The sequence below is a fragment of the Saimiri boliviensis genome, chromosome 3 (genome assembly GCF_048565385.1).
Source record: "Saimiri boliviensis isolate mSaiBol1 chromosome 3, mSaiBol1.pri, whole genome shotgun sequence".
In the NCBI taxonomy this organism is placed as follows: Eukaryota; Metazoa; Chordata; class Mammalia; order Primates; family Cebidae; genus Saimiri; species Saimiri boliviensis.
In genome coordinates, this window is record NC_133451.1 from 107,869,299 (window position 1) to 107,882,517 (window position 13,219).

General features: G+C 31.4%; 1 protein-coding gene across 5 annotated transcripts in view; it reads left to right on the forward strand.

The window, feature by feature from the left end:
• WDR17 (WD repeat domain 17) overlaps positions 1-13,219 on the forward strand; it is a 116,524-nt gene that overhangs the window by 36,988 nt on the left and 66,317 nt on the right. For 4 of the 5 annotated variants that reach the window (XM_039468608.2, XM_039468609.2, XM_039468610.2 and 1 more), the window contains 2 exons: positions 6,389-6,517; positions 10,582-10,765. In XM_039468608.2, the coding sequence (XP_039324542.1) occupies positions 6,389-6,517; positions 10,582-10,765 (313 nt within the window). The remainder of the gene's footprint in view (positions 1-6,388; positions 6,518-10,581; positions 10,766-13,219) is intronic. The other variant, XM_074396655.1, reaches the window with a different exon arrangement.

A 13,219-nucleotide genomic window follows, 5' to 3' on the forward strand; every position in this document is an offset into this window, starting at 1 on the left:
CTTTTCACCACATCTTCAATGAAATCTATTATTTCTGTCTTTTAAATAATAGACATTCTGACTGGTGGAAGATTATATCTCATTGTGGTTTTAATTTGCATTTCTCTGATAATCAGTGATGTTGAGCATTTTTTCATATACCTCTTGGCCATTGTATGTCTTCTTTTGAAAAATGTCTACTCATGCCTTTGCTTTGCCCACTGTTAAAAGGGAATTTTTGTATTTTTGTTGTTGTTGAGTTGTTTGGTTTCTTTGTATATGCTGGGTATTATTCACTGTTGGATGAATAGTTTGCAGATATTTCTTCCATTCTGTGGGTTGTGTATTCCATCTGTTCATTATTTCTTTCATTGTGCAGAAGCTCTTTAGTTTAATTAAGTCTCATTTGTCTGTTTTTGTTTTTGTTGTCTATGCTTTTGAGATCATAGTCATACATTCTTGCCTAGACCAATGTTCATAAGAGTTTCCCCTAGGTTTTCTTCTAGTATTTTTATAGTTTCTGGTCTTACATTTAATTCTTTAATACATCTTGATTTTTTTATACATGGTGAGAGATAAGGTTCTAGTTTTAGTCTCCTCTATATGGATGTCTAATTTTTCCATCACTATTTATTGAAAAGGGTGTCCTTTCCCCACTCTGTGTTCTTGTTGACTTTGTTGAAGATCAGTTCACTGTATGTATGTGGCCTTATTTCTAGGATTTCCATTCCATTTTCTTCCATTGATCTATATGTCTATTTTTTTATACCAATACCATGCTGTTTTGGTTACCATAGTCTTGTAATATAATTTGAAGTCATCTAATGCAGTGCCTCCAGCTTTATTCCTTTGGCTTTGGATTGCATTGACTATTTGGGCTCTTGTTTGGTTCTATATGAATTTTAGGATTGTGGCATTATTTTCTTAAGACCTGCCCTCAGGAGAACTTATTTAACCACAGTGTAACATTCTAGGGTTTTATAACAGCCTAACCTATCTGGGAGGAGGAAAATACCCAACATCAGCTGCCTGCAGCCATCCTGTCTCACCTAAGCAGGGCTGGGGGAACTGAGAGGCACTAGTCATGGGCACATGACTGAGACCTAATCATAGGATTGTAGAATGCTCACTCTGCCCCGACATCTTAACCACTACATTATTAAAGGCCTGTTTACAGCACTTTCTTTTTGTACAGTTCATCATATGCACCTCACGGAAATTCACAAGATAAAAAAAAGGCAAAAAATACAGTTTTAAGAGACAGATAAAGCCTCAGAACCAGAGTCAGATATGACAGAAATGTTGATATTATCTACAGTTAACTTGCTAATAGCTTTAATGGTAAAAGTAGAAAACATGCAGGAATAGACTGAAGGAGAACAAAGTTGGAGAACTAACACTACCCAACTTAAAGACTTAATATGTAACTCCAGTAAAAAAGACAGCATGGTAGCTGCAAAAGGATGGGCAAATAGATCAGTGGAGCAGAATAGAGAGCTCAGAAACAGACCTACATAAATATATAAATATACTCAACTGATATTTGATAAAGGAGCAAAGGCAATACAGTGAAGCAAAGATAGTCTTTTCAACAAATGAGGCTGGAATAACTGGATATACAATGTTAAAAAAAGAATACAGACACAGGCCTTATATGTTTTACAAAAATTAACCCATTAACCCAAAATGGAGCATAGGACTACAGGTAAAATGCAAAAGTACAAAACTTGTAGAAGAAAACATAAGAGAAAACCTGGATGACTGTGGGTTTGGCTCACAGTTTGTAGATTCAACACAGAGGGTATGTTCTGTGAAAGAAATCATTGATAAGCTGGACTTCATTAAAATGAAAATCTTCAATTTTAACAATATCCACAGAATAAGAAGGCAAGCCACAGAATGGGAGAAAATATTTGCAAAGTTACATCTGATAAAGATCTGTTTTCCAAAATATACAAAGAATTCATATAACTCAATAACTAGAAGATTGAACAATCTGGTTTTAAAATGGGAAAAAGAGCTGAACAGATACCTCAGTAAAGAACTTATATACATGACCAGTGAGCATATGAAAAGATGTTCAACATCATTTTTCTTTAGGGAATTGCAAAAATTGGCTAAACACAAAAGACAAAAGAATTGCAGGAAATGAGGACAAAAAAGCTGTGAAGCATATTTGAAATGAATAGCAAAATGACAGAAGTAAGTCCTTCTTTATCAATAATCACTTTCAATGTAAATGGATTAAGTTCTCCAAGCAAAAGACATTATTGGCAGAATTTACTTAAAACAATGATCCATCTATATGCAGCATACAGCTGATTCACTTGAGATCCAAAGACACAAATAGATTGAAATAAAAGGATGGAAAAGAATTTTCCATCCTTGGAGTAGCAAAAAGAAAGCAGGCATGCCTATATTAATATTAGACAAAACTGATTTTTAATCAGAAAGTTCAGAAAAGTCAAAAGACACTACATATTAATAAAGATTCAATGCAGCAATATATAACAATTATAATCATTTATGCACCTAAAAAAACATCAAAATACATGAAGCAAAAACTAACTGAATTGAAGGGATAGATGGCTCTACAATAATAGTTGGATAATTCAATACCCCGTTCTCAATAATGAATACATCAGACAGAAGTTAAGTAAGGAAACTGAGGACTCAACATATAATCCCACTAGATCTAACAGACATACAGAACACTCCACTCAGTAACTGCATACACATTCTTCTCAAGTGCACATGGGACGTTTTCCAGGACAATATGTTTGGCTAAATATTAAGCCTCAATAGATTTTTTAAAAGTTTTCATATAATATGTCTTGTCAGAACACAGTGGGATAAATTTAGAAATTAATAACGAAGGGAAACTGAAAAATTCAAAAAAATTGTGGAAATTAACAAACTCTCAAACAACCAATGCATGAATGAAGAAGTCACAAGGGAAAGTTAGAAAATTCTTAGAGATGAGTGAAAACAAAAACACATCATACCAAAACTTATGAGATGGAGTGGAAGCAATGTCAAGGGGCAAATTTGTAGCTATAAATGCTTTTATTAAAGCATTTATAAGGTCTCAAATTAGTAACCTATTTTTACAACATAAGGAACTAACAGAAGAATAAAGTAAACCCAAAACTAGAATGAAGGTAATAATATCAAGGCAGAGATAAATGAAATAGATGATAGAAAAACAGTAGAGAAAAAGATCAACAGAATTTTCAAACCTCTAGGTACATAGGCTAAGAAAGAGAAGATTCAAATTATTAAAATCACAAATAAAAGTTGGAGCATCTTTACAGATTATAAAGAAATTAAAAACATTATAAGACAGTGGTTGGAACAGTTGTACACCAACTAGATAACCTAGATGAAATGGGCAAATGCAGAATTTTTTAAAAGCCATCCTAAAATTGATAGAGAAACTCAAGAGACCATGAATAACAAAACTAAAGGACTTACATTTCCTGATTTGTAAATTTGTTGTGATACTGCAGTAATCAAAACAATGTCCTACCAGCATAAAGACTGTTATATAGACCAATGGAAGAGAATAGAGACGTCAGAACTATCCCCTTGCATATGTAGCCAAATATCATTTGACAAGAGTGGCAATACCATTCAATGCAGAAAGGCCGGTCTTCTTAACATATGGTGCTGGGAAAACAAAATATCCACGTGCAAAAGAATGAAATTGGACTCTTACCTAACACCATAAAAAAATAAAATGGATCGAAGACCCTAAATGTAAGACAAATATCTATAAAACTTTTAGAAGAAGACAGAGAGCAGAAGCTTCACAAGATTGGATTCGACAACAATTTCTGGGATATGATACCAAAGTCACAGGCATCAAAAGAAAAAATGTACAAATTGGACTTCATGAAAATAAAAAATTTTGTGCATCTAGAGAAAAACACTGGCCAATCATGGTGGCTCACATCTGTGATCCCAGCACTTTGGAAGGCTGAGGCGGGATGATCATTTGAGGCCAAGAGTTCGAAACCAACTAGTGCAGCGTGATGAGCCTTTGTTTTTTGTAGAGATGGGATCTCCCTATGTTGTCCAGACTCATCATGAACTCCTGGGTTCAAGTGATCCACCCATTTGGCCTCCCCAAAGTGCTTAGATTACAGGCATGAACCACGATGCTTGGCCAAATGACTTCATTTAAAATAGCGTTTAAAGATTTTTTAAAATTATGTTTCTTTTCCAAATATAAACTAAGTATTTGGTTAAACAGAAATCAAAAGGCATTTTCACTTAGATGCAAATGTTATAAATAGTAATTTAATAGATTCCCACATAATCTCCAAAAGTAAATGTAACTCACATTGTGGCTGAAATAATGTATATTTTCAGTGAAGAATTCTGTAACATTATTAAGTGTAAAAAAAGAAGTGTATGTCTTTTTTATTTGCCCTGAATGCTAATGTTTGAGAAAACATAGGTGTCATTAGAGGAGGAGGAAAGTTTCTGAATACATAAAAGCACTCAAAGATTGGTAGCACAGTTTCTTTTTCATGCCAGCTTGTACTTCAAATTATTTATTTTTTTTCCCTAAATCTATCACAAATTCTGCTCAGATAAGGGGATTTAATGAGATGAAGACAGAAAGAATTGGAGAAGAAAGAGAAGAAGAGATGAGAAGAAAGTAGATCCTTTTCAGAAGTGGAAATATGAAATAGAAAAGATAAAATGAAGAGTATAGTTTTATAAATAAATAGGAGTTAGTGATCTATGGGAGAAAACACAACTATTTAAAATTTACTAATTGCTAAGCATTAAAAGAATTGGATTAAGAGTTGGAAGGTTCAGGGTGTACACTGAACAAGCACCTATAAGACTTGAGCTGTAGACCAGACGTGTATGTATTTATGTGTGTAGGTTCGTATGTGTGATATTTTACATGTTGTAGTTTTGACGTTAGCATTATGCCAAACTATTGAGCAGCATAAACTACATATTGACTATGCAATGTATTAATCACGTAAAACCAAATTTATTGTAGCTCTCTGTTTTCTACTTAATTTTCCAAACCAATATATTTAAGATTATATTCGCTACTTACATTTTTTCCTTATTCGAAAATCAGATATGAAATTGACAATAGTGAAAAACTGAATTTGCCTGGTGTAACTTTCTAGTAGTGTAATGGAAGATTGTCTCTCACATTAGGAGCTCCTGCTTTATTTTTAGACTAGTATTTTAGACCATGTTGGAAAACATAGCTAATAATGGTTTGGGTTCTAACTTTAAAAAGTGTTTTTTTTTTGTCAATAATTTCTTTTTGAATGTCATTTATTAGACAACTATACAGTTTAATACTCTGTACAGATGTGTTTTTTGCCTTAGTATGATTTCCTTATGATAATTTGTTTTTTTCTGGGAAGTTCCATAAATCTTGCAACATGAGATGGCCTTGTTGATGATTTTTCAATATCCTAGACTTACAACCTCACCGTTTACTGTCTGTTCTACAGCACCTTAGAGGAATTTAGAGTTTACATATAGGTTCATAGCATTTTTTGATCTGAATGGAATCTGAGAGAAAATGTAGTTCAGATGCTGTGTTTTAGATACAAGAAATAGAGACCTAAGGTTTAATGCCTGACTCCAACTCACACTCTCTGTGTGGTGCAAAGCTTCGTCAACTTCCTTCTTTACTTAAAGTTCAGCCCAGGACTGCTTCTGCCACACAAATTGTCTGCGTCTCTGGGATTTATTCCAACATCCTCTGTCCTGCTACATAAACAATTTTTATTCAGATAGTTTTCTGCTTCTTTTTACCTCATCCTAACAGTGAGCAGTATCGTTAACCTAGCTTGTATACCTATCTTATACACTTCAGATAGATTTTGCGAGGATTAAGATTCAATGTAAAACCTGAAGCTCCATGACACAGGTCACAACCCTTCTATTGTTGGCCCGTAGTGTTTTGAATTTAAATGTGATGTCTTGAATGAATTACCAGTATTCAAAAATGGATACATTTTACATAAAAATCTGGATAATTTGTTTTTCCTGGGAAGTTCCATAAATCTTGCAACATGAAGTGGCCTTGTTCAGTGAAACTATTAATACAGCTTGTGGAGTTTCTTTTTCACTGTAGTTCCTGTCACTGCTTATGCGTTTCCCAGCCCTTAGCCAAATGTCAGCTGTCGCTCCTTCATTATCGTGTCTCCTACTTTCCTAATTTAAATTAGTGGCCTTGATGTCTGTAGACATTTAAGGGAGTTCAACTGCTGTTCTCTGAAAAGAAAAGTTAAAATTAATAGTACTAGTAAAATGTTTTTCAGGACATAAAGGTAAGGGTTGGGGAAGACAGATATAAAACAATGAGGAAGTTTATAAAATAATAAAAATCACTGATGTTTCTTCAAATTTGTTTTTCAAGGCAAACATGTCCCAGGTAAGGCAAGTGGGATTGCTGGCTGCTGGATGTCAGCCATGGAACAAGGATGTCTGTGCTGCCAGTGGAGACAGGTTTGCGTATTGTGCGACCCTGGCTATCTATATTTATCAGGTAAAATAATAATAATTCTTTTTAATTTGGAATTATATCAGGTAAAATTAATATTTAATTCATACATATGTTAAGTCCTCATACATGAAAAGCATATGCTATAATTTCATTTATATTTATATTTTTTAAGTTTTGCTATTTATATCACATAGGTTTTAAAAGGTAAACTTTTAGAAAAAACATGATTAAATTATAAGTACATTTGATATAAGAAAATTCTCTTATGAGTTGAAGAATGTGGGTAGTCCATTAAAGATCATTATAGTAAAATTAGTACAGATATATTTTGTGATATTATTGAGAGAAAAACTTGTATAATTATTTTTTCATGCCCTAGCTCCATTCAGATATCCCTTATCAGTTCACAATTTATAGAGCCAGTAACCTCCTGAATTTCTTCATATAGAGGTGCCATAAGCATGTTAAATCACAGACCAGTCTTCCTCCTTAAATTCAAAGTCGGCATCTCAGTGACATCAGCTAACCATTCATCTAAACCAGAAATGTCGTAGTTATCTTTCCTCTTCTACTCACATCCATTTCCCCTGATAACCAAGAGTGATTCTAATATGTTATTGATATCTTTCTTATCTGAGCTTTTATAATAATCTCTTCATAGTCTTTACTTTTAGTTTGCCTCCCACTAATTTATTGTTCAGTGTAATCAATTATCAGCAATGCAAATCTAAATTTTCACACTTTCAGTTGCTACTTATTCCTTAATAGTAACATTTAAACTTCATAGTATGGCGTTCTAATTCTTTCGTGATCTTCCTGCCTCTCTCTTACACTCTGTGCCAGATATACCAAACCAACTGCATTTTTCTAAGACATCTCAGGTTTTCATATCTTGCCTTCCTTTACACTAACTTTTCGGTTTGCCTGCATTGCCTGTCTAGAGAACACTTTCTCATCTTTCCAATCTAAAGTCCTGTTATTAACTCTTCCGTATCCTGTTTCCTGCCTCTTTTTTAGTAGTGAAGGACCTCATAAAATTGACTGCCTCTCTAGATGCTTTCAGTTATTAGAAGTGAATCTTTCCCATCGTTTAATTCTCAAATTTTTGCACACTTTCTGGAGCTTAGAAGACATTCGTTAATTGAATGGGTTTAAGGAAAGAATCTTGAAACTCCAACTTATTTCAGCTAAAACTAAAAATAATCTTGTTTTATTCTAGAGTAAAAATTATTTTCATTACTACACATTAGTTCATTACTAATTGTACTCTAGCTTATTGAAAATTTAAGAAATAATAGTGTTAATGTATAAAACAATTCATTTTCCCCAATATAGCATAAGATTTCATGTAGTCCCCATTTCTCACGACTGTAGAAATATCTAGAAACCAAAATGTAACTTCAGTATAATTCACACTTCTTCATTTTCATCCCCTTTATACACAACACAGCAGCAAGACTTTAAAATGCCTCTTTTGTTCTCTCATCTACCTCCATTATACTCTTTACATACTCCCAAGCTTCTCACTCCCAAATTCCTCCTACACAATTTCTCTCCTATGTCACTGTCTTGTCTTTTATTTCTTCCTAAAGAAAGAAAGTTATCAAGCAAATCCAACTATTCTTCCGAGGTAAGGATGGTAAAGAAACTCAGTGAATGAAAGCAGAACTTAATTTTTTCAAGTTTCAATGTCTTAAATTGTGTGATGATATTTGATGATGAATATTTAAAAATATTAAGGTAAAATTATTAATATAAACAATGTACATGAAAGTTGTCATGTCATTAAGAACTGAAACAAACTAAAAATTACCCTAATTTAGAAGTTAATGCAAATAAATTTAGGGAACAGTACATTACAGTGTCCACATAAAACTTTGTTTCAAGGTATGCCAGTAGAAAATTGCATTATTAAATGGTGACATTAACATGAAATTTATGTTAATAAGTATTGTTTTGAATATGATAATCTCAATTAAAGTCCTTTGAAAATTATGCTGATTAAATATAACATGATATAATTATTTTCAGAGGTAATGTTTATTAATTCACACCTATAGCCAATGTGTAGTCAAAGTCTGATAATCTATCACACTCTGGATAATGATACTCAAGTATTAAATTTTTCTGAATGATTATAATGGGAAATGGTATTAGAATTTTTCTTTAACTGTTTATTTGTAATGCACTGATATCTAAAAGTAGAGTAATTTATGGTCGATCTCAATGTAATAGTTCAGTCCAGTATTACTGAATTGTAAATATAATAGGAATGCATTAGTAGATTAATTCCTGTTAATAGTTCAGTATTCTCTAGTGTGCTAACAGATACTAGATAGATAATTCGTATGGTAATATCAGTGTAGGTCACTGATATGCAACATAGTTTCTTTACACATTTACTATATTAATAGATACTTCTACTGAATTTCTAACTTATATAGTATGTTTTTTCTTTTGGATACATTAGATATACTCACAGCATCTACCACAAGTGACTGAATTGCTGAATAATTTAAAACTTCCAAACCTTTTTATTCCTAAATGTATAGAAAACACAAGTATGTATTTAAATAAGTCGACTTAAAATTACTATTGCTGCAGTGCTAATCAGAGGAAAACTCCATTGGTACTGGGTTATATTTAATAATGTTTTCATCCAAAGTTGTCCAAGAATAGCTGAACTTATAGAAAGAGAGAGAAATTACAGAAGAGAAAACCTTAGGAAATTATGTGATTACTCAAACATTTTACATGCAATGTTCACTGCAGCATTATTTGTGGTGGCAAAATTAAATTACTTAAATGCTAAACAGTATCATAAGTGTTTATTCTTTCAATAATATTAACTGAATCTCTTGAATTAACCAAGCGTTACTCTGTACCGTGATTGCGACTATAAAGAAACGAGACAAAGTCTTCTTGTGGAACTTATATTCTTGTAAGGCGTAAGGAAAGGTCATAAGATAAATAAGTAAACAAACAGGTAAATTTTTCAGAAAGAAGTGTGTTCTGCAGAGGTTGCAAAAACAGGTATAATAAGATAGAGCCATGGGATAGGTTCTGGGGAGAGTTATGAACTAGGATAACGTGCTCAGAAAACATCTCTCGGAAGAGATGCATTTAAACTCAGACCTCAGTAGGAGAATGAATAATCACGAGCAAATCAGTGGACAGAGTATTAAAAGGCCAAATGAGCAGCAAGCAGAAGGCCATGAAGTGGAAGTGATTTGCTGTAATAGAGAAACAAGAAGTTCAGAGAAAACAAACAGGAACATGATTCAAATTCCTTTGCAAGATAGCAGAGATTCAATTGTGTAGGGCTTTGAAGGCTGTTTATCAGTTAGGATTTTATTGCAAGTATATGGCTTTAAAAAGTTTAATGTAATAATATTTAATATCGATTTTTAAAACTTAGAATAGCACAGTGAAAGGCTCAGTATATGCTAAAGGGGAAAAAACTACAACAAAAGGGCATAAACAACATATTCCAAAACATGCTAAAAATGACAGAGATTAATTCTCGAATTAATGGAGGCACATTTACAAATGAAATAGAAGAAATTAGGCTGTTTATTTTTTCTGTTAACATATAGAAACACAATATAATGTTCCATTCCCCAAAAAACAATAAAATAAAATGGGTGTATGTTATCATTGCCTTGGAAGCTTTGGACATCTTAATAATATTAAGAATGAGCAGTTGGTTTGTGTAACTCAAATTTTCTTGATTCAAGTATAAGTAAAAAATTGCCAAAAAAAATTCTAAAACCAAGGGTTTTTTCTTCTCATAAATAGATATAGCTATGGAAAATATAATAAAGCTCTGAATCATCATGCATATTTAAATGTGAAACATTGATTTTTACTTATTTTTTAAATGGATGTGTTTTCATTCTCTCAGTTTTTAATGTTTTTTTTTTCAGCTGGTTGAATATTCTTTAATACACTTGAATGTAGACCAAGGCTTGAAATGTGTTCATATCTTTATTATAAGGCGAACTAACTTTCGTGTATGTAGCTTTCATTTTGTGTAATGTGACTATTAATAGTGTATTATCTAAAAAAGGAGCACTAAAATATTTTATTTATATATTTTGTTTTAGTTGGATCACCGTTATAATGAATTCAAACTTCATGCAATTATGTCTGAACATAAAAAAACAATCACAGCAATTTCTTGGTGTCCACATAATCCTGATCTATTTGCAAGTGGCAGTACTGATAATTTAGTGATCATTTGGAATGTTGCAGAACAAAAAGTCATTGCTAAACTCGACAGTACAAAAGGTATAATTATAACTGGGATTTATTTTATGGAATAAAATATTTTTATTTCAGAGAGCACTATTAATATTATTAGTTCAGGTTTTAAAATGGTGTTTTCAAACTTCCTAATGGTAACCTGTATAAGAAATACATTTCACATAATGACTTGTATCCATAGGTACAAAACTAAAACTAAATTTCCTGAAATAATTGTACTTAGAACATATGATCAACTAAAAACATAGCCAATACCAAATAATTTTATTAATGTTTAATTGTAATAAAAAATTTCCAAAATAAATATAAATAAATATAAAAATAATAATCAGAAAGATTTTCTTATTGAGACAGGTAATAAGCCTTGGCCATTCAATACTCTATTCCAACCTTTAAATTACAAAGAACGTATTATGCATATATTTGATGCATTGTTGAGCTGGTTTCATGTCTTTGTTTTTAATTTGGTCAAGGAAGAATGTCCTTATTCACACAAATTGGACTTTATGAATTGGAGTAATAGTATTATACTCTTTCTACTCAGAATGAGGAACTCATATTTAATTTTACTCCATCATAATGGTAAAGTTAAGTAATAATTCTGTGTTCAATGTCACAATAATTAACTCTCTTTTTGAGCACCGTATTTAGTTCAGTTGATTATGGTTTTGAAAGTTATTGCTGGTTATGTTTCAAATCACCTTCTTCTCTAAAAAATAATTGTTATAAATTTGAGATAGAAAACTGAGACATGACAATCTCACTAACCTTATTTTGTTCAAATTTCTTTATAATCTAAGGCAACAATACTGAGAATTTATAGGCAATTATTTTCAAATTTTTCCCATAATAATAAAATAATACTATATTTTGTAACTTTTAGACATATTCAATATATTTAGTATATTGGTTTATCTTTTCAAATTTGGTCATTAAGAGTGCTTAAAATATCAATGTAATACATAAATTTTATTACTCAACTATTAAAGATATTTATCAAATGAAGTTAATTTTCAGCTAGGAAAATAGGATTCTCATTCCCAAGTTCACATATCCTATTTTTTTTATTTTTACTTATAACAACCAATGTATTAGACAGTTTGTTCTAATCTCTGAACAAAACATTGTAAAAGTCAGCTATTCAATGAGCTTCAGTTAATATAATTAACAGCTTTTCTTAAGGCCTTCCATGAGAAAAAAAAAACAAATTACTTTTGATATAATGCTTTGTGGTATGTAAACAGTGATTGATAACTTCAATCAAGACTTTTCATATCTCCCCGTGTTTTCTGGTCATATCTGTTTCTCTATCCATCACAAATCCTATAGATTACTCCATTATTGTTTATATTGATTTATAATGCATTTCCCAGTACTTTAAACCTAGCTTTGTGTGAGATTCATCTTAAATAACACAACAAATCCTTCTTGAAATTCTTTCCATATTTTATATGCCATAAACTAAAAAGATTACATGGTATTATTGTTCTCATAAAGATGTAACACAAAGTCAATATTAGGTTATGACTGCATATAATAAACATAAATTCTAAATGTTTTGCAAAAGTAATGATTAATTTTATTATCACCTAGTATATCCATAGATTTATCATCAAACACTATATACATTAAATCCATTCTTGGGGGAAGATTTTATTTATTCATTAGCTATATATACCATAGTTTCCTTTGTGACTGAATATACAATTAAATAATGCTTTCTAATTAACAGTCCCAGAATGATTAGATAATTGTGGAAATCTTTTGGCAAATTTTTTGTCTTCTTCCTTTCTCTGAAAATTTTCAGCTATCCAAATATCTTCTTAATTTGAAGACTGATATTTTGTTTGCAAAAAATTATGATTAGTTTTGGTGATTTTCATGTTAAACAACTCTTTTGAAAAGTTTTAGGCTCATTTTTCTTTTTGGAATCCTGCTTAAGCAAAGTAGAAATTTGCATTAAGTGAATTTTTTTTTTTCAAGTTTCACATACAGTTGTTGAATTTGATCTTGCCTCTGTGTTTTTACTTCATTCTTCCTTTTTTTCTAATAATCTATCCACTTAAAGGAAAATGCATATAGTTTTTCCAAATATAAGATGTAAAAATTGTCGCCAATTTGAAAAAGTCACACTTTATGTAACATTGGATAATAGTACTACTTACTTAGCTCAGAATATTGTTGGGAGAATTAAATTAGTTGTTATTTGCAGAGCTCTTAGAAATGCTCATACATAAGTCACTATAAAAGTGTTTTACATTATTATTTTTATATGACACTGTTTCTGGTCCCTTCACTTTCCTTGCTGTCTTTCTCTAAATATGTAGTCAGAGAGCCACTATTCTGTTGTCCTTCTACTGTGCTGTGGTAGTTTGATCCATAAAGACTAACTCATCTCTTTTTCGGTAAATTCTACTTCTGTTATTGTATCCTAAAACCACATCAACATTTTAATTGGCCTTTTTCATGTATGGATTC